The 22,502-nt window shown below is 44.8% G+C and overlaps 1 protein-coding gene across 1 annotated transcript in view; it reads left to right on the top strand.

Moving 5' to 3' along the window:
* LOC310760766 (uncharacterized protein) overlaps positions 1-22,239 on the top strand; it is a 47,049-nt gene extending 24,810 nt beyond the window's left edge. Inside the window, exons 3-7 of the mRNA XM_083609918.1 lie at positions 5,927-6,008; positions 6,297-6,379; positions 9,461-9,587; positions 19,404-21,779; positions 21,944-22,239. Of these exons, the coding sequence (XP_083466044.1) occupies positions 5,927-6,008; positions 6,297-6,379; positions 9,461-9,587; positions 19,404-20,545 (1,434 nt within the window). The 3' untranslated portion in view covers positions 20,546-21,779; positions 21,944-22,239. The remainder of the gene's footprint in view (positions 1-5,926; positions 6,009-6,296; positions 6,380-9,460; positions 9,588-19,403; positions 21,780-21,943) is intronic.
* Positions 22,240-22,502: the final 263 nt, after the last annotated feature.

Genomic DNA, 22,502 nt, shown 5'->3' with positions numbered 1-22,502 from the left:
ATGGTAGCAAAGAAAGTGAAATACCTGGGGATTATTTTGACATCTAAGAATGTGAACTTATTTAAAGACAATTATGAGAAATGTTGGACAGAAGTTAAGAAAGACTTAGAAATATGGTCAAATTTGAGACTCTCCTTGTTAGGCCGAATTGCTGTTATTAAGATGAATGTTTTGCCGAGAATGTTGTTTTTGTTTCAAACATTGCAGATTGTGGATAAAATGGACTGTTTCAAGAGGTGGCAGAAAGATATATCTAGATTTGTCTGGCAGGGCAAAAAGCCCAGAATAAAATTTAAGATATTAACTGATGCAAAAGAAAGAGGGGGGTTTGCCCTGCCAGACTTAAAACTGTATTATGAATCAGCGGCTTTTTGCTGGCTGAAAAACTGGCTACTTCTTGAGAACACAGACATTTTGGATCTGGAAGGGTTTAATAACAGGTTTGGTTGGCATGCATATATATGGTATGACAAGGTAAAAATTCACAAAGGTTTCAAAAACCATATTGTTAGGAAAGCACTATATAATGTTTGGATTCGGTATAAAGATCTGTTGGAAAACAAAACCCCTAGGTGGCTGTCACCAATGGAAGCTAAGGAAGTGAAAAAACTTAATATGGAATCTAAATGGCCAAAATACTGGGAAATTATAGAACAAGAGGAGGGAAAAGTGAAACTACAGAGTTATGAGAAATTGAAGTCTAAAGTAAGAGACTGGCTTCATTATTACCAGATAAATGAAGTATTCAAACAGGACAGGAAAATTGGTTTTCAGGTGGAGAGATCAAAACTAGAAACAGAATTGTTAGAACCCAATACTAAGAATTTGTCAAGAATGTACAACTTGCTGTTGAAATGGAATACACAGGATGAGACAGTTAAATCAGCTATGATTAAATGGGCACAAGACATTGGTCATGACATCATGTTTGCTGACTGGGAACAGTTATGGACCACCGGTATAAAGTTTACGGCATGTAATGCCTTAAGAGAGAATATTATGAAAATGATTTATAGGTGGTACATGACCCCAGTCAAGCTTGCAAAAATCTATCATTTGCCCTATAATAAATGCTGGAAATGTAATGAAACCGAAGGTACTTTCTACCACCTTTGGTGGACGTGCCCAAGGATTAAGGTCTTCTGGGAAATGATCTATAATGAAATTAAGAAGGTCCTTAAGTGTACCTTTCATAAGAAACCAGAGGCCTTTCTCCTGGGCATGGTAGGCCAATTGGTGTCAAGGAAAGATAGGACGTTCTTTATGTATGCTACAACAGCAGCAAGAGTTCTTTTAGCAAAGTATTGGAAGACACAAGAACTACCCACGCTGGAAGAGTGGCAGACAAAGGTGATAGACTATATGGGACTGGCTGAGATGACTGGCAGAATCCGCGACCAAGGAAAAGAGACGGTGGAAGAAGATTGGAAAAAAATTAAAGTTTATCTTAAGAACTGTTGTAAAATCAATGAGTGCTAAAATGTTATGGGTAATGTAAAACAGAATTGCAGCGATAAATGATTGGGTAAGAGAAAAAGGATTAAAGAAAGTGAATCATAAGTAATTGAAATTAGGGGTTGCTGAAAAAGTCTAAAACAGGGATGCAGAAAAGGGAGGTATGGGGAAGTCGTTGAAATAAGGTTTAAGAAAAAGAGGTTATGAAATTATACGTGTTTATATGTTTGTTTGTCTGTGTATTGTTAGTTGTAATGTGTTTTATTTCATGTTGGAAAATCAATAAAAATTTATAAAAAAAATAAATAAATATGTCAACAGATGTTGAAAAAAGAGTAATCTGGGATGCAAGTAAAGCTGTGATGAGAGGGTTTTTGATACAACAGAATGCAATAAAGAAGAGAAGTCGAAATGAGAAAAAAGATAAAATTCTGGAAAAAAATAAAAGAAGGGGAGAAAAAATTGAGAGTAAAGCCAAAGTCGCAGGAGATTTTGAGAGAAATAAAACTTTACCAAGTACAATATATGGAATTAATGAACCAGGAAATAGAATGGAAAATTAAACAAATGAAACAGAAGACATTTGAATCAGCGAACAAATGTGGGAAACTTTTGGCCTGGCAACTGAAAAAAAGACAAAAACTAAACACCATCATAAATTTGGAAGTAGAAGGAAAAGATATACATAATCCAAATGAGATTAATAATTGCTTCCAGAAGTACCTCAAACAACTATATGCACAAGGGCCACAGAATGAAATGGACATTGACTGTTTTTTGAAAACAAATGGATTACAAAAAATTTCGCAAGAAAGTAAAATAATGTTGAACTGTAAAATATCAGACCAGGAGATAGAAGGCACCATTCAAAATATGCAACTAGGCAAGTCTCCAGGGCCGGATGGGCTGACCTCCAGATACTATAGATCTTTGAAAGAGTGGCTATTGCAACCATTGAAGGAAGTCTGTAATGAGATTTTGGAAGGAAAAAGGGCACCAGAATCGTGGAAAGAGGCTTATATTACACTAATACCGAAAACAGAAACTGAAAAGACTCAGCTTAAGAACTACCGTCCGATATCTTTATTAAATGTGGATTACAAAATTTTTGCTGATATTTTGGCCAAGAGATTGAAAAAAGTTTTGATGAAAGAGATTCACAAGGACAAAGCGGGCTTTCTCCCAGGAAGACACTTGTCAGACAACTTGAGGAACGTTATTGATATTTTGGAAAAATTAGAAGTGAATATAAACACCCAAGCAGTTCTGATATTTGTGGATGCGGAGAAAGCCTTTGACAATATTTCTTGGAGTTTTATGAAAAACAATTTACAGGGTATGGGGGTAGGCCAAGGTTTTGAGAATGGTATAGGTGCAATATATTCTGAACAAAAGGCTAAACTAATTGTAAATAATGTGGTTACGGAACAATTTAAGATAGAGAAAGGGACCCGACAGGGATGCCCAATTTCCCCATTGCTTTTTATTTCGGTCCTGGAGGTCCTGCTGAACATGATTAGAAGGGACCGGTTGGTTAAAGGTATACAGGTCGGAGCTAAACAGTGTAAGCTGAGAGCATTTGCAGATGACCTAGTTTTGACCTTACAGGAGCCTGAATCTAATACGAAAAGAATTTTGGAACTAACTCAAGAATTTGGCCAAGTGGCAGGATTTAAATTGAATAAGTCAAAAACTAAGGTTTTAGAGAAAAACCTAACACCGATTGAAAGAGAGAAGTATCAGAATGAAACAGGTTTAACAGTTGTGAATAAAGTGAAATACCTGGGGATTAATATGACAGCTAAAAATGGGAATTTATTTAAAGATAATTATGAAAAATGTTGGATGGAAGTGAAAAAAGATGTAGAAATTTGGTCAAATTTGAAGCTTTCCTTGTTGAGTCGAATTGCAGTTATAAAGATGAATGTATTGCCTAGAATGTTATTTTTGTTTCAAACATTGCAAATTGTGGACAAGATGGATTGTTTCAAGAAGTGGCAGAGAGACATTTCTAAATTTGTCTGGCAGGGCAAGAAACCAAGAATAAAATTTAAGATATTAACTGATGCAAAAGAAAGGGGTGGATTTGCCCTGCCAGACCTCAAACTTTATTATGAAGCAGCAGCTTTTTGCTGGCTGAAAGATTGGCTACTTCTTGAGAACACAGACACCTTGGATTTAGAAGGTTTTAACAATGTCTTTGGGTGGCATGCATATTTGTGGTATGACAAGGTTAAAGCACATAAAGCATTTAAAAACCATATCGTCAGGAGAGCATTGTTCAATGTTTGGATAAGATACAAAGATTTACTGGAAAATAAAACCCCAAGGTGGTTGTCGCCAATGGAAGCGAAAGCTCAGAAAAAGCTCAATATGGAGGCCAAATGGCTGAAATATTGGGAGATTTTGGAACAAGAAGGAGATAGATGGAAACTTCAGAGATTTGAGAAATTAAAAAATAAAGTGCGAGACTGGTTACATTATTTTCAGATAATGGAGGCTTTTAATTTTGACAAGAAAATTGGCTTCCAGGTGGAAAAATCAAAATTAGAAACAGAACTGTTAGAACCCAAAACTAAGATTATGTCAAAGATGTATAACTTGCTGTTGAAATGGAATACTCAGGATGAAACGGTGAAATCTGCTATGATTAAATGGGCACAAGATGTTGGACATAACATTATGTTTGCTGACTGGGAACAGTTGTGGACCACAGGTATGAAATTTATGGCATGTAATGCCTTAAGAGAAAATATTATGAAAATGATATACAGGTGGTACATGACCCCAGTCAAGCTTGCAAAAATCTATCATTTGCCCGATAACAAATGTTGGAAATGTAAAGAAAATGAAGGCACATTTTTTCACCTTTGGTGGACGTGCCCTAGGATTAAGGCTTTCTGGGAAATGATTTATAATGAATTGAAAAAGGTGTTTAAATATACCTTTGTGAAGAAACCAGAGGCCTTTCTCCTGGGCATGGTCGGCCAATTGGTGTTAAAAAAGGATAGAACTTTCTTTATGTACGCTACAACAGCAGCAAGAATACACATCGCAAAGTATTGGAAGACGCAAGATCTACCCACTCTGGAAGAATGGCAAACGAAGTTGATTGACTTTATGGGATTGGCAGAAATGACTGGCAGAATCCGTGACCAGGGAAAAGAGTCGGCAGAAGAAGAATGGAAGAAATTCAAGGACTATTTACAAAAATATTGCAATATTAATGAATGTTGAATGATGCAGGATTGAAATTAATTGGTTTCTAGCTGTAATGGCACACAAGACTATGAAAAAATGGTCCCTTTTTTCTTTGTATATAACTAAGTGTTTAAGTTACAATAATATAAGAAGATGGATAGAAAATAAGGGGTTTAATTGTAATGCTGGGAGATAAGGATTTGCTGGATAAACAATTCGAAATAGAATACAAGAAGGGGAGGTATGAGGAGGTCAGTGAAATATGTTATTGAAAAATAAGCTTTGAACTTTATGTGTTTTTATTATTTTTTCTTTTTAATCTTTTTTTGGTGTTTGTATAAAATGGAAAATGCTAATAAATATCTTATAAAAAACACACACAAAAAACCAGAATGCAGCAGCCAGACTGGTGACTGGGAGCGGCCGCCGAGACCATATAACACTGGTCTTGAAAGACCTACATTGGCTCCCAGTACGTTTCCGAGCACAATTCAAAGTGTTGGTGCTGACCTTTAAAACCCTAAAGGGCCTCGGTCCAGTATACCTGAAGGAGCGTCTCCACCCCCATCGTTCTACCCGGACACTGAGGTCCAGCACCGAGGGCCTTCTGGCGGTTCCCTCACTGCGAGAAGCCAAGTTACAGGGAACCAGGCAGAGGGCCTTCTCAGTAGTGGTGCCCTCCCTGTGGAACGCCCTCCCACCAGATGTCAAAGAGAACAACAACTACCAGACTTTTAGAAGACATCTGAAGGCAGCCCTGTTTAGGGAAGTTTTTAATGTTTGATGTATCACAGTATTTTAATATTCTTTTGGAAGCCGCCCAGAGTGGCTGGGGAAACCCAGCCAGATGGGCGGGGTATAAATCATAAATTATTATTATTATTATTATTATTATTATTATTATTATTATACCAGTGGACTGCCGTCTGTCCAGATTTTAATTTGTTTTGAACTAATTTTAAGAAGTATTTTAATTAATCAATTGCCTGTTCTTATGTTCTTTGTATACTGTGTTAGATTTATGATGTTAGCCGCCAAAAGATTGGCTCCGGCCAGGGAGGGTGGGGTACAAATAAAAAATTATTATTATTATTAGGGGCTCCAAAGAGGATGGAGAACATCCCATAATGCTCTACTGATGGCCCATCCTTTTTCTGGGAAGGCATCCATGGAATGAGATCTCACACCATTAAAGTTTTTTACTTTTCCATTATCTTTCTGCTATTTCTTGTCATTCATTTTCTGTTTTGAATCCTTGTTTCTTTTTCAGGAAAAGGATCGTTTTGCAGAAATGGACCTGGATTCCTGTGAGGCAGAGAGGCCTCCGCTGGACACCAGAGAGAGGCCACTGGGTAAGGAGAAAGGCGGTTTTTCTCCATTTGGTCTCATTCTGTTGGTTTCCCATATAATCTCTGGGTTCTTTTCATCAAGTTTTTTTTTGGGGGGGGGAGTTGGGAGGAAGGGTCCAGCGGAGGGGAGATGTATTTTTGCACAACTAACATATGAAATGGGCACAAATGTCCAAATGCACTCAGCAGGTAAGGCTTTCTGAAAGGGCCATCTGTAGATAGAGATGCCCTGTTTCACCTGTGAGAGACATGGGCACGCCTGGCATCTTGCTTACCTGTTTTCTCTTTCAGGAGACAGAATGATGGTGGCAAGACCTCCTGATCCATCTTTTCATGGGGGCAGAAGGGAAGCAGCGGCTGTGGAACCAGATCAGGTCAGGGGAAGCTGCCTTGTGGGGACAGAGGCCGAGGGATGGAGCAATGTCATGGACTGGTTGGGCACAGAGGAATGGTGGGAGGAAGCAGCCAGGGAACCAGGAAACGAAGACGCCTCAGAGTCCAAGGAGTGGAGGTGGAGGAAGGATGGGCGGTCAGAGGGAGAAGAGGGAGAAGCCTGGGAAGAGGAGGTGTCAAAAACTGATACGGTAACACGGCTTAGTGAGCTGGGAGATTCTGTGGCAGAATGCAGTGCAGAATCAGAGGCAGAAGAGGAAGGAGACGAGTGGGAGAGGAAGGTTGAGAGGCAGAGGTGAGTCAGTAGAAGGAGGAGCCACCGGGGGCTCCCTCTCCTTCTGCCAGAAGCCCCCCTCCCTGCTTGTCTCTCAGAGCCAGGAGACGTCTGACAATGGAGGAGCAAAGGCAGGCTGCACACTTGCGCACTGTTGCATCGCTTGCCAGAAACCCCAGAGAGGAGGGGACTTGGAAAGCTGTGGGGAGCTGGGGGCCTTCTCTTTTGGCAGCTGATTTCATGGAGGAAGACCCTGTCATGGAATTCTACTCAGTATTGATCCAGGCAGAACTCCAATGTATAGTTACCAGAGTGAAAACGTAAAGACGTTGCATGATTCCCCAAAATAGACCAGAGGCAATTGTATTTCATGCAGCAGAGCTTTACTGCTACTGAAGACAAATGAGCATAATGGTCCCAAATCCAAAACCTTCAGGATTGGCCCTGTCCATAAGAAATCCAGTTGCAGCAGACTTAACTGAAATTTCCCACAACTTATAATAAGTTTAAACCTCAACACTCAGCATACTATGTACAGAACACCAGAAGGAAGAGAGAGAGAGAGAGAAAGAGAAACACAGGCTCCTTCTGGACTCTTCTTATAGTCAGCATGACCTTGACAGAAGACATAACAGAACCACTTTAACCCAGCTGTACTCAGGCTGTGAGGCCTGGGTCCTTGTGCCAAAGGCCAAGCACAGAAAGGGTGGCCCTAGGTCCCAAAAGATGATTTTCTGTGGGTATGAGCCAGGAACCAAGGGGTGGAGATTTGCCTATCCAACAGGCAATCAGTCCAGGATTCTGCTCAGCAGCAGTGCTGAGTTCTGTGAGTAGAATGGATGGACACGCATACATGGGAACCCTGATGTTCTTTCAGAGAGTCTGCAAGACTCTGCTGCTGAGGAAGAGGTAGAGGTTGAACCTGCTGCTGAGGCACAGAGTCCTGACCCAGAGCAGGTAGAGGGAAGAACTTCTCCTAAAGCTGTGAAGCTTGAGCATAGAAGTGCTCCTTCCTCACCCACAGGTTCAGCTGAGAAGCCTAAATGGTGCAGTAAGTCAGAGGGGGAGCTCTCGGAGGCCAAGGATGTTCTAGCTGGTCCTAGTGGGTCTGAGGGGGTACCTGAAACTGGGTTGAGATGTTCAGCTCGCACAATGAAAGGTAAACCTCCTGACAGGTTTGCAGTCACAAGTGTGTGGGTTGGCATGGCACAGTGTGAAGCCGAGAGTTTTGAGGATGTTCAGAAACTGCCTCAGGAAGAAGCCAGGAAATGGCATGAGGCAATGCAGAAGGAGATGAGCTCAATGGAGTCTCTAGGTGTGTTCTCCCTCACAACGTTGCCAGTGGGCAAACAGGCCATGAGCAGCCGCTGGGTTTACCGTCTTAAACCTACAGCAACAGGCTAGGCCAGTAGCCAGAGGGTTCACGCAGCAAAAGGGGCTGCATTATACTGAGGTATATGCTCCCACTTCCAGAAGTGAAACTCTGCACATGCTCTTAGCGATTGCTGCACAAAGAGTTTTTCAGGTGAATCACTTTGATGTGGATGTGGCCTATTTGAACTCAGACCTCCAGGAGGATCTGTACATGCTTCCTCCTCCAGCGTTTGAGGGCAATGAGCCGAATACTGTATGGAAGTTTCACAAGTCCATTTATGGCTTAAAGCAATCGGCCAGAAATTGAAACTTGTACCTGATTGAAGCCTTAGAGAAGCTAGGTATCAGGAAGAGTTTTGCTGACAGCTGCCTGTACCTTAAAGGGTCAGGAGTCACAGGAAATGGTGTTGATCTTTGTTGATGACATCATTCACATCTCGGGCAAACAAACAGGTGCAGAAGTTTGCCAAAGAACTTGGAAAACGGTTTCAGCTCAAGAACCTGGGTGCAGTAAGGATCTACTTAGGTGTTCAGATAGACAGGACTGAAGATGGAAGCTTCTTGCTCAGTCAGAAAGGCAAGATTGAGCAGTTGCTTGAGAAGTTCAGAATGTCTGATTGTGCAGGGGTTAGGGCACCCATGGAGACAAGCTACGTGAAAGACAGTTGGCTAGCAGAACGCGTTGAGTTTGAGAACGCTGAGCTCTTCCAGTCCGCTCTGGGTAGTCTGTTGGATCTGTCCCAATGGAGCAGGCCGGACATTGCTTTTGCTACCAATCTGCTCAGTAGGGAAGCATCAAAGCCCAGTGTAAATGCCTGGCATGGTATCAAGCGGGTGCTGCGTTACCTGCAGGATACCAAGGACTTCAGTCTCAAGCTGTCAGCTGCAGGTGAGACGGCGCTTACTTGCTGGGCAGATAGCGACGGGGCGAATCTGGATGACAGGAAGTCTGTATCTGGGATGGTAATAAAGTTTGGGGAATCTCTAGTTGGGTGGAAGTCCCGGAAGCAAAGTCTCATTGCGCTGTCCTCTACTGAGGCTGAGTTCATTGCACTGTCGGAATTGTGCAGGGAACTGGAGTTCTATAGATGCCTGGTGCAAGAGATCTATGGGGATTATTGCCTGCCCATCACTGTTTGGGAAGACAATCAACTCTGTCTGAAGTTGGCAGAATCTGGGCAGTTGAAGGCCAGAACCAAGTATCTAGACATACGTTTCCAGAATGCGTGTCAAAGTGTCAATCCCATTCAGGCCCATTCAGGACCAGGGAGTCCCCCACACCTGCCCACCCTCTGTCCCCCAAAAGAGTACTTTCTGTCTTGTCAGGATTCGACCTCAATCTGTTATAAAAGAGCATTGTGTAGCAGATCATATTGATCCTGTCTCAGAGGAGGACATTTCCCTTTTCTTTTAGGGTCCAGTGTGCTTTGAAGATGTCGCTGTTCGTTTCACAGATGAGGAGTGGGCGTTGCTGGATCCTGACCAGAGAGCTCTGCATAAGGACGTCATGGAGGAGAATCATGGGATTGTGGCCTCTCTTGGTAAGGCTCCCTGTGGGATCCTCCTATCTGCCTGGAAATTCAAAAAATACCTCTATGTAACAAACCTCATACATTTCCACAGAGCTCAACAGCGCCCAATACAACACCTGGAACCTAACACCCCCACAAGAAACCTTGAACAGCAAATTCCAGTTTTTTCTGTGAACCATCTTCCTCCAGTTCTGCCTTTTTATACCATGGTTAGGCTTGTCTGAACTGCCCAGGCATCTTAAATGTCAGCTTCAGTGTTGGTATCTGAAGAAGTGTGCATGCACACGAAAGCTCATACTAATAACAAACTCAGTTGGTCTCTAAGGTGCTACTGGAAGGAATGTTTTTTATTTAGCTTCAGAGTTGTGCGGAAAGATAAGTAGCTTCTGTCAAGTTTTCTGTTTTTGTTTTTGCTGCTGTCAGTCTTGGGTTGACCAGAGAGATGAGTGACATTGGAGATGGAGGGGATGCCATGACTGGGCCAAACAAAATCCATCCCAGAGAAGAGCCAGGCTTATTGAATCTCAGGTAGTAGTAGCAGTGATAATAATAATAATAATAATAATAATAATAATAATAATAGTAATTTTTATTTTTACTCTGCCCCCCTGGCTGGGTTGCCCCAGCTGCTCTGGGGGGCTTCCAACACTTATAAAAACCAGAAACATTAATCATAACAATCTGTCCCTATATAAAAAGTACATTAACTTTAAAATGAACAACTTACACTAGTGGCCAAAATTGTGGAAACCTTTTAGAGAAAGTGTATTTCAGAGCTCTGATACCTCACAACACCACTTTTTTTGGAGTAATAGCATAAAACTATAAATCAATGGAAAAACATTTTAATGAAGAATGTAATGATTTTCTTCTGTCATGCAGGCACAGTCTCTCCATTCTTCGATCATCACTTGCTCTTGTGCACCTTTAACTTCCTTTAGTAGTCTGATTTTGGAGTGACTGAGTCTCTTATACCTCTTTGTGATGGGATGTTGAGCTGCTTGTGCGTAAAGTTCCTAGTCCCTCAGTGTTTGGCTAAGTCCACAAACCACTGTCTGTAACGGAGCTCCATAAGCATGGCTCCGTCAGTCGCTGGCAGAATCCGACAGTGGGTGTTTACGGAATTTCTTCCAGCATAAAAGCTCCTTAACGGAAACACGTCTTCTGGACTCTCTGCGTGACAGTTTCCGGCGAGGAGTGGGTGTCCCTATAGGAGGTCCTGAAACCTCCCCGCTGTTCTCACTGGAATTGTCTCTGAGCCATCCTTCCGACTCACTTTCCCTTGGAGCTCTTTCTCTCCCCCTGCTGGTTCCCTCCTCCGCTGATAAGTCTCTCTCAACCTCTGGGAGCCCTTGCACCACCGGTTCTTCCGATGACAGTTCCCTGACATCCACCTCCCCTCCAGGGCCCCCTCCACCCCCTCCCCTCCCTTCCTCTGCTGGAGGCGAGGGAGCAAAACCCCTGAAAGAACTTCCCTCATCTTCTGAAGTCTCGAACATTTTCCTCCACCGGTTGCTGTTTCGGGTTTCTAAGTACTCATCCTCATCGGAATCTATTCCTTCTTCCAACTCAGACCCCGTGAATCCTTCCAATTCCTCCTCCTCGTCGGTGGTGCCAAAGTACTCCCTCCGGAACCTCGCTACTGACTGAGGTTTCCTGGGGAACCTTTGATGGAACGCTTCGATCAAGACCTCGTCATTGACTTCCTCTGCCGTTACCCAGGTGTTTTCTGACTCCGGTTCCCCTTCCCATGCTACCAAATACTCCACCTGATTACCCTTCCACCTGGAGTCGAGGATTTCCGCCACATGGTTGCTGCTTTCCCTCTCTTCTAAGACTGGTCCCTGTGGGGAAACCCCTTCATTTTCCCCCCTATACGGTGACAGTAATGACCTGTGGAATACTGGGTGCAGTTTCATGTGGTTCGGTAACCGGAGTCTGAAAGCCACGGGGTTAACCTGTTGAATGACCTCAAATGGTCCCAATCTTTTGGGTCTCAATTTCTTGCAACCCCCCTTGAACGGCAATCCTTGGGTTGACAGCCACACCTGATCCCCCACCCTTATGGTTTCACCTTCCCTTCTGTTCTTGTCTGCCTGCTTCTTATATTGTTCTTTGGCCCTTTCTAAGTTGAGTTGGAGTTGACGATGGATCGCTTCCATTTCTTCTACAAAATGTTCGGCGGCTGGGACGCTCCATCTCTCCCCTCCTCCCCCTGGAAATGCCCTGGGGTGGCACCCATAATTAGCCAAAAAGGGGCTCATCCCGGTGGACACATTCTCCGCATTATTGTAGGCAAATTCCGCCAGCGCCAACTTTTCCACCCAATCGTTCTCTCTGTCATTGACATAACACCTCAGGTATTGTTGGGGGATACCGTTTGCTCTTTCCGCCTGCCCGTTGGTTTCAGGGTGCCGGGCAGTCGAAAAATTGACCTCTACGTGCAGTAAGCTCATGAGCTTCCTCCAGAACCTGGACGTGAATTGTTTGCCCCGGTCTGAGACCACCCTCAAGGGGGCGCCATGCAGTCTAAAAATATGTTCTACAAACAATTTAGCTGTCTCTTCCGCCGTGACTGCATGTGAGCAAGCTACAAAGTGGCCCATCTTAGTTAACAGGTCTACTACGACCAGTATGGCGGTTTTCCCCTTGGATTTCGGCAGATCAGTCATAAAATCTATCGATACCGCCTCCCATGGCCTTTCTGGTGTGGGCAACGGTTCTAATAACCCCGCCGGCGCCCGCCTTTCTCCCTTGGCTCGCTGGCATTGGTCACACCCTCTTACATACTCCCTTACATCTTCCCTCACCCTGGGCCACCAAAATTCCCTGGTAACCAACCACATGGTTTTGTGTTGCCCAAAATGCCCTGCTGTAGGGCTGTCGTGCAGCTGTTTGAGTACTCTCCCTCTCAATTCCCCTTCGGGTATATATAGTGCCCCTTTGTAATACAATGCCCCGTTTCTTTCTTCAAAACCTCCCGAGTTTTCTCCCTCCCTCCTTAGACCTCGGAGCTTATTCTGGGCGTATTCATCATTCTGCGTCTCCTCTACCAGTTCCCTTTGCCCCACCAATGCCGCCCCACACACCCAGCGGTCCTCTGGGATGATATGTCTCTCTTCGGGTGCTCCCTCCCCCTCCAAATACTCTGGTTTGCGTGAGAGAGCGTCCGCCCTGACGTTTTCTGGGCCTGGCACATAGCAAATTTCAAAATAAAATTTGGAGAACTCCTGTGCCCATCTCACTTGCCGTTGGTTGAGCACTCGTGCCGTTTTCCAGTACTCTAAATTCTTGTGGTCCGTGCATACTTGCACCTTGTGTTGTGCACCAATTAGTAAGTGTCTCCATTTCCGGAACGCTTCGTGAATGGCGAGTAGTTCTCGGTCATATACCATGTAGTTCCTCTCGGATTTGTTTAACTTCCGCGAGAAGAAGGCACACGGTCTCCACTCCGACTTATCCTTCCCCGGCTGAAGAAGCACCGCCCCCACCGCCCGGTCTGATGCGTCAGTTTCCACTCTCATGGGTTTTTGTAAATCCACATGCAGGAGCTGTTCTTCCGAAGGCCTTCTTGCGAAGGCCTTTTTCAATTCTTCGAATGCTTGCTCCGCTTCCGCCGTCCAAACAAATTTCTTCTTGCTGCTGAGACAGTCCGTGATGGGAGCCGTTAAGTGGGCAAAGTTCTTGATGAACTTCCGATAAAAGTTCCCAAACCCTAAGAATCTTTGCACATCTTTTTTCGTTTTCGGTGTCTTCCATTCCAGTACCGCCTGGACCTTGCCTGGATCCATGGCTAATCCCTTGTCTGACAAGCGGTACCCCAGGAATTCCACCTCCTTGGTGTGAAACTGACACTTCTCTAATTTCACCCACAGTTGGTTTGCTTGCAGTCGGCTCAACACTTCTCTGACGTCCTTTACATGCTGCTCCTCATTCTCTGAATAGACTAATACATCATCTAGGAAGGCCACACAATTCTTGTAGAGCAGAGGTCCCAGGACGTGGTTCATGAACGATTGAAAACATGCTGAGCCTGCTTGTAATCCAAAGGGTATAACGAGATTTTCGAAAGCCCCTAGAGGGGTGAACATTGTTGTCTTCCATTCATCCCCCTTCCTTATCCGTATCAGGTTGTATGCCCCCCTTAGGTCCAGTTTAGTGAAAATTTTTCCCTTCCTCACCCGGGTCAAAATGTCATCAATCCTGGGCATGGGGAAAGCCACTGGTTCCGACACTGCATTTATGACCCGGAAGTCCACTACAAGCCTAGGTTTATCCGTGGTTTTTTTTGTCCACAAAAAACACTGTGCTGCCCCCCACCGCTCTGGACTCTCTGATGAAACCTCTCTTCAGGTTTTTGTCAATAAACTCCCTTAACTCCTGCATTTCCCTGTCTGACATGGCATACAGCTTGCCCACAGGGAGCTGGGCCCCAGGGACTAGATTGATCTGGCAGTCAAAGGGTCTATGCGGTGGTAGTTTGTCTGCTTCCCTTTCGCTGAAGACATTGCTCAGGTCAGCGTATTGTTTGGGCACCTTTCCTTTGTCCGTTACTTCTGTTCCTGCTAGAAAGGCCTTTGCCCCTTCCGGAGCCTTGCCCTCTTTGCAATGTTCTAGGCAATGTGCTGACCCAAAGGAGACCACTCTCTGATGCCAGCCCACTAGCGGATCATGCAACGCTAGCCAGCTCATCCCCAAAATAATGGGAGCCCCTCCCAAGGTGGCCACATTGAACGCTATTCTTTCGGTGTGCCTGGCCACCCTCATTACCATTGGGACGGTCTGTAAGCTGACTTCTCCTCCCAACAGCTCTCTCCCATCGATCGTGGTCACCTGCAAGGGGTTGCTTAAAGGGATTGTCTGTATCTGGTGTTCTGCTGCAAACTCCTTGCTCATAAAATTACAGGAGCTGCCTGAGTCCAACAGCGCGCTTATCTTTAAGGGATGTCCGTTTGGCAGCTCTAGCAACACCTCTATCACTAGGGCTGGTCTCGGAGGTTCCGGCGTGGGCACTTTTACTGCTCCTTGGCCTGACTGCTGTGCCCTGAAGGTGGCAGTCAGGCGTTGGCTTTTACTTGGTCCTGCCCTTCCTCCTCCTTCCCCCCAACAGCTCCTGCCATCCCTTGCCATTCCTTTCTTTGTGGACAGACTCTGGCAAAATGACCTGGCTGCTGGCAGAGATAACATTTCTTGGGGCTCTTCCCCTCCTTCTTCCGCCCTTCACTGGGATTTGAAACTGCGCGCGCGCGCGCTGTTCCAACTTCCATCGGCTCTCCAGGCGGGAAGGTTGGCTCCGGAATCTCTGGAATGCGGAAATCCCTCCAACGCTCCCCTTTCCCTTCCCGCTTCTCCAAGGCTCTAGCCTCCTGGCGTGCTCCAATGGTCAGCGCTGATTTGGTCAGCTGGTCCATAGACTCCGCCCTGGGCGCCCGGGAAAGTTCATCTTTCACAGCCGAAGAAAGTCCCTCTTCGAAAAGCATTTGAATGGGTTCCGCTGATAGATCCCACCCCAATTTGTGTATCAACATAGTAAACTCAGTCCAGTACTCACGGACAGATCGGCTCCCCTGTTTACAAGCCATCAACTGTCTGCGCACCACTCCCTGTTCAATGTCGCTGGAAAACATCAGGTCCATGGCGCAAAAAAACTTCCGTGCGTCTTTCAAGACTTCATTATGCCCTGCCATCAGGGGTCTAACCCAGTCTCTCGCCCCACCTTCGAGATGGCTAACCACAAACGCCACTCGCGATTCCTCGTCGGGAAAGTAATCAAACTGCAGATTAACAGCATACTGCATCTCTGTCCTAAAGGCTTGATAGTTCCTGGGATTCCCCCCAAACTTCTGCACCAATCCTGGCATCTTTCTTGCTTGTGGGGGGGCCTTTGCCTTTTCTGCATCCTGAGCCCTCCTCTCCTCGAGCCTCGCCGTTTGCAGCACTAGCTGGACCTCCAACACCCGGTACCTTTCTTCCAGGCTTGGACCCGCTCCAGCTCCTCCTGCTTCTCTGGTTCCGGCTGGGTTGCTCATGATGCCTCTCTGCACAAGCTGCTTTCAGGGACTGTCGGATTGCTGTGATGGGATGTTGAGCTGCTTGTGCGTAAAGTTCCTAGTCCCTCAGTGTTTGGCTAAGTCCACAAACCACTGTCTGTAACGGAGCTCCATAAGCATGGCTCCGTCAGTCGCTGGCAGAATCCGACAGTGGGCGTTTACGGAATTTCTTCCAGCATAAAAGCTCCTTAACGGAAACACGTCTTCTGGACACGTCTTCATCATAGATGAAGCCTTCCTGGAACAGATGGCCAAGCATGCAAAAGGAAGGGAGATAGTAGTAATGGGGGACTTCAATTACCCGGATATTTGTTGGATGTCAAACTCAGCCAAGAGCATAAGGTCAAACAGATTCCTCACTGGCCTTGCAGACAACTTCATTGTCCAGAAAGTGGGAGAAGCAACAAGAGGAACAGCCATTTTAGATCTGGTCCTAACCAATGTTGATGACCTAGTTAGTGGGGTAGAAGTGGAAGGATCATTAGGCGCGAGTGATCATGCTCTTCTGAAGTTTACTATACAGCGGAAAGGAGCGGCCAAGCATACTAGGACTCAGTTTCTTGACTTTAAGAAAGCCGACTTCATAAAACTTAGGGAAGTGCTTGGTGAGATCCCATGGACAGTAATACTAAAAGGAAAGGGAGTTCATGATGGCTGGGAGTTTGTTAAGAGGGAGATAGTAAAAGCACAACTTCAGGCAATACCAATGAGACGGAAACATGGAAGGTGCCTAAAGAAGCCAGGGTGGCTATCTAAAGAACTTTTAACTGAGTTAAGATTAAAAAAGGATGTGTACAAAAAATGGAAAAGGGGGGAAACCACCAAAGAGGAATTCAAACAAATAGCCAGCACGTGTAGACACAAAGTCAGAAAAGCTAAAGCACAGAATGAACTCAGGCTTGCTAGAGAGGTTAAAAGCAACAAAAAAGGCTTTTATGGGTATGTTCGTAGCAAAAGGAAGAACAAAGAAACAGTGGGGTCACTCAGAGGAGAAGATGGTGAAATGCAAACAGGGGACACAGAAAGGGCTGAACTCCTCAATGCCTTCTTTGCCTCAGTCTTCTCCGATAAAGAAAACAATGCCCGACCTGAAGAATTTGGAGCAAATGATTCAGCAGAGGAAACACAGCCCAGAATAACTAAGGAGATAGTACAAGAATACTTGGCTAGTCTAGATGTATTCAAGTCTCCAGGGCCAGATGAACTGCATCCAAGAGTATTAAAAGAACTGGCAGATGTGATCTCAGAACCACTGGCAGTCATCTTTGAGAATTCCTGGAGAACAGGCGAAGTCCCGGCAGACTGGAGGAGGGCAAATGTTGTCCCTATTTTCAAAAAGGGGAAAAGAGAGGACCCAAATAATTACCGCCCAGTCAGTCTGACATCAATACCAGGGAAGATTCTGGAGCAGATCATTAAGCAAACAGTCTGTGAGCACCTAGAAAGGAATGCTGTGATCACCAATAGTCAGCATGGATTTCTGAAAAATAAGTCATGTCAGACTAACCTGATCTCGTTTTTTGACAGAATTACAAGCCTGGTAGATGAAGGGAACGCAGTGGATGTAGCCTACCTTGATTTCAGCAAGGCATTTGACAAGGTGCCCCATGATATTCTTGTAAAGAAGCTGGTAAAATGCGGTCTTGACTATGCTACCACTCAGTGGATTTGTAACTGGCTGACTGACCGAACCCAAAGGGTGCTCATCAATGGTTCCTCTTCATCCTGGAGAAGAGTGACTAGTGGGGTGCCACAGGGTTCTGTCTTGGGCCCGGTCTTATTCAACATCTTTATCAACGACTTGGATGATGGACTCAAGGGCATCCTGATCAAATTTGCAGATGACACCAAACTGGGAGGGGTGGCTAACACCCCAGAGGACAGGATCACACTTCAAAACGACCTTGACAGATTAGAGAACTGGGCCAAAACAAACAAGATGAATTTTAACAGGGAGAAATGTAAAGTATTGCACTTGGGCAAAAAAAATGAGAGGCACAAATACAAGATGGGTGACACCTGGCTTGAGAGCACTACATGTGAAAAGGATCTAGGAGTCTTGGTTGACCACAAACTTGACATGAGCCAACAGTGTGACGCGGCAGCTAAAAAAGCCAATGCAATTCTGGGCTGCATCAATAGGAGTATAGCATCTAGATCAAGGGAAGTAATAGTGCCACTGTATTCTGCTCTGGTCAGACCTCACCTGGAGTACTGTGTCCAGTTCTGGGCACCACAGTTCAAGAAGGACATTGACAAACTGGAACGTGTCCAGAGGAGGGCAACCAAAATGGTCAAAGGCCTGGAAACGATGCCTTATGAGGAACGGCTAAGGGAGCTGGGCATGTTTAGCCTGGAGAAGAGGAGGTTAAGGGGTGATATGATAGCCATGTTCAAATATATAAAAGGATGTCACATAGAGGAGGGAGAAAGGTTGTTTTCTGCTGCTCCAGAGAAGCGGACACGGAGCAATGGATCCAAACTACAAGAAAGAAGATTCCACCTAAACATTAGGAAGAACTTCCTGACAGTAAGAGCTGTTCGACAGTGGAATTTGCTGCCAAGGAGTGTGGTGGAGTCTCCTTCTTTGGAGGTCTTTAAGCAGAGGCTTGACAACCATATGTCAGGAGTGCTCTGATGGTGTTTCCTGCTTGGCAGGGGGTTGGACTCGATGGCCCTTGTGGTCTCTTCCAACTCTATGATTCTATGATTCTATGATTCTATGACTCTCTGCGTGACAGTTTCCGGCAAGGAGTGGGTGTCCCTATAGGAGGTCCTGAAACCTCCCCGCTGTTCTCGCTGGAATTGTCTCTGAGCCATCCTTCCGCCTCACTTTCCCTTGGAGCTCTTTCTCTCCCCCTGCTGGTTCCCTCCTCCGCTGATAAGTCTCTCTCAACCTCTGGGAGCCCTTGCACAACCGGTTCTTCCGATGACAGTTCCCTGACACTCTTCAAAAATATTGTCCAGCTTTGGTTAAGTTTTCCCCAATCTTTCTTCTAATTTCTTCATACCTGTAGCCTTGTTCACTTAATTTTACATCTCTTTCTGGGTAACTAGTCAACTCTTTGTACCATTTTTTTATTTTATTAAGTTTTACAAACTCACCAAATGAAAGAACCAAGAAACCAACCAAATTGATAGCAATCACATAATACCCTGACAAAAGTCAACCTAAGCAAGTTGTGCTTCCCTTTTCTGGTTATATGTCTATAACCTTTGATAGAATACAGATAATTGAACAAATTTGTTGCACTACATTCTTGATTAAATTATCTTTCCATTGCTATATAATATTATGGTATTGCAGTCATACCTCAGGTTACAGTCGCTTAAGGTTGCGTGTTTTCGGGTTGCGCACTGAGCCGAACCTGGAATTACCAGAATGGGTTACTTCCAGGTTTCAGTGCTTGCACATGCACAGAACCACCAAATTACGACCCACGCATGCGCAGATGCAACGCTGCAGGTTGCGAACGTTGCGGGTTGCGAACATGTCTCCCACAAGGATCATGTTTGCAACCCGAGCATCCACTGTACTCTAAAAGAAGTGGTGTTATGAGCCATCAAACATCTGAAATGCACTTTTTTCTAAAAGGCTTTCACAATTTTACCACTACAGTATATCAAAGAAAGCAACATTTAACAACCCATCAGAATCTAATAATAAATATGTTGGTTAATGACAAACCACAAAGGTAATGAACACACACCCAACTTCCTTGAGTTCTTCTTCATTTGTTCCTGAGGCTCTAATCCCTTTTTGTCTCCATTGCAGATTGTGATGAACTGGAAATCGAGAACAAAGGTGAACAAGACAAAATCCCCAGAGAGGAGAAGCCATGCAAAAATTTGGAGTATGGAGAGAGCTGCAGTCAGAGCTCCCATTCCACTTCCCAACAAAGAATTCTCATAGGAAAGAAACCCTATCAGTGTGTGGAATGTGGAAAGAGCTTCATTAAGAGCTCCAATCTCACTTGCCATCAGAGAATTCATACAGGGGAGAAACCATATCAGTGTGTGGAATGTGGAAAGAACTTCAGTCAGAGCCACCATCTCAGTAACCATCAGAGAATTCATACAGGGGAGAAACCCTATCAGTGTGTGGAATGTGGAAAGAGCTTCAGTCAGAGCTCCAGTCTCAGTAACCATCAGATAATTCATACAGGGGAGAAACCCTATCATTGTGTGGAATGTGGAAAGAGCTTCACTGATAGATCCTCTCTCACTTCCCATCAAAGAATTCATACAGGGGAGAAACCCTATCAGTGCATGGAATGTGGAAAGAGCTTCAGTCAGAGCTCATCTCTCACTTCCCATCAGAGAATTCATACAGGGGAGAAACCCTATCATTGTGTGGAATGTGGAAAGAACTTCACTAATGACTCCTATCTCACTTCCCATCAAAGAATTCATACAGGGGAGAAACCCTATCAGTGTGGGGAATGTGGAAAGAGCTTCAGTCATAAGAGTGATCTCACTTCCCATCGAAGAATTCATACAGGGGAGAAACCCTATCAGTGCATGGAATGTGGAAAGAGCTTCAGGAATAGATCCTCTCTCACTTCCCATCAGAGAATTCATACAGGGGAGAAACCCTATCAGTGCATGGAATGTGGAAAGAGCTTCAGGAAGAGATCCTCTCTCACTTCTCATCAGAAAATTCATGCAGAGGAGAAAGCCTATCAGTGCATGGAATGTGGAAAGAGCTTCAGGAATAGATCCTCTCTCACTTCCCATCAGAGAATTCATACAGGGGAGAAACCATATCAGTGTGTGGAATGTGGAAAGATATTCAGTCGCAACTCCTTTCTCACTTCCCATCAAAGAATTCATACAAAGGTCGGAAAAATCTTTCATTCTGTAGCTTTAGGAGCCATGCAAATCCGCACCTTTTTAACCAGGCCTTTGGCTGATTGACATCTAAGGCCCTTTTAAGATGTGGTGGGGAGTTGAGTTACTGATGTGTATTTTGTGTTTTTATGTTGTTTTTATGTTGTAACTGTCCTGAGACATGTGGGAACAGGAGTCAGCACTTAGAGACCAAGGGGTTTTTGCCCCCCAGTGATATATTTGAGGGGGCCACCCCCCAGTTGATAGGCATTGCCATTCCAATGGCCTGCATGCATCATGTGATTGATTGTGCAAGTAGGGCCTTACCTGGCCCCCCACCAATATTTTATTCAAGTTGGCACCACTGGGTCGGGTGGTATATAAATTAAATAAATACATTAATCGCCTTCGTTTGCACATGTTCCAGTTGCCAATATCCTTATTTATTATCATTTTTAATATTTAATATTTGTGTCTTTCATCTGAAGATTTCACAACAGAAACATACAGGATAAAAGCATGGCTTTCTCAAAAACAAGAAAAGCCAGAGAAATCTCTCCTCCCCTTTTTTTGGATGGAGTTACAAACTTTGTTGACCAGGGAGTAGCTGTGGAAATAGTGCATCTTGATTTCAGTAAGGCTTTTGACAAAGTACCCCATAATATTTTTGCGATTAAGCTTCTAAAATGTGGGCTGAATGAGGAAACTGTTAGTTGGACTTGACTAACCGAACCCAAAAAGTCCTCCTCCATGGTTCCTCATCATCCTGGGGAAAAGTGACAAGAGGAGTGCTGCAGGGTTCTGTCCTGGGCCCGTTGTTGTTCAACGTCTTTATGAACGACTTGGATGAAGGAACTGAGGGGGTGCTCATCCCATTTGCCGATGACACCAAACGGGGAGCGGAGGCCAATGTGGCAGAAGGCAGAATGAAGCAACCAGAAGTCACCTCAACCCGATGGACTGGTGACCCCCTCCTCCTTTTCCTCTCCCCCCAAGCCATCAATATTCCCCCCAGCCTCACACCTCCACAGAGATCCCCACCCAACACCAGTCCAGGTGACATAAAAAGACACACCCCATTACCCAACAATCTACAACTCACTCTCAGCACCCCTCCCCACGCCTTACTAAGTAAAATAATTGCCCTTGTTGCAAGGATTTTTAAGGTACCAGTGACCCACTCAAATTGTGTCCCAGAATTGACAGACGCAGCAGTGGAGAAAAAGAAAGTGATATTTATTGCTGAGCAATAAGTGACCCAGTGGAATCCTTTCCAAAAGACTGGGCCCCGGGCTCCAGCGCCCTGAGGCTTTATACCTGAGTACATACATGACATAATCAGATACAATCACACACGGCAGCAAAAATAAGACCAATGGGCGCATTCAAGCCTTGCCCCCTGATCATGTAAAGAGTTCCCTCCCAACTTCTGCTTTTTCAGTCTGAACATGCAGTATAACCTTTCCCCTGATTTATGGTAAGGAGGAAGAAAAAGGAACTTCGGCCCTTACGCTCCTACGCGGCCATCTGCTATACCGGGACATTCTGCGGTTAGCATCTTCCTGTTTGAGCTACTCGGGACCCTGTCTGGACAGGGGGGAAAGTGCCAGCACAGCAGATTTATTGCTTCCCCCTTATGTTAGCGAGACATTGAGAAGAACAAGGAAGGGAACTGGGGCAGAGTTCATTTCGGATTTTTTCGATCTAAGCAATTTGCTATAAGCTTTTGCAGAAGCCGTCATGATTCAAACATGGATTATATAAAAATCATTATAAGGATATATGGTTATATGGCTAACTGATTATATGAAAAGCATAAGGGTGAAATTCCTCCAGGTGGTCCTGCTTCACCCTAACCTCAATAAAACAATCCACAAACAGGCTGAAATCTGACAAACAAGCAGCACATTGGGGCTGCCAGAGCATATCAACACCCTCATCTCTACCCCAACATACCAGTGATGTTAATAACATTAGCAACATTGCTTATGGACCCTATATCCAAGATAGGCGTCACAAAGACGGTTGGAGGATGGATGGCGGC

The sequence above is a fragment of the Podarcis filfolensis genome (assembly GCF_964270895.1).
Source record: "Podarcis filfolensis genome assembly, chromosome: 4".
Lineage (NCBI taxonomy): Eukaryota > Metazoa > Chordata > Lepidosauria > Squamata > Lacertidae > Podarcis > Podarcis filfolensis.
The sequence above is the reverse complement of the archived record's forward strand: the minus strand, read 5'-3'. Positions and strand labels throughout refer to the sequence as shown.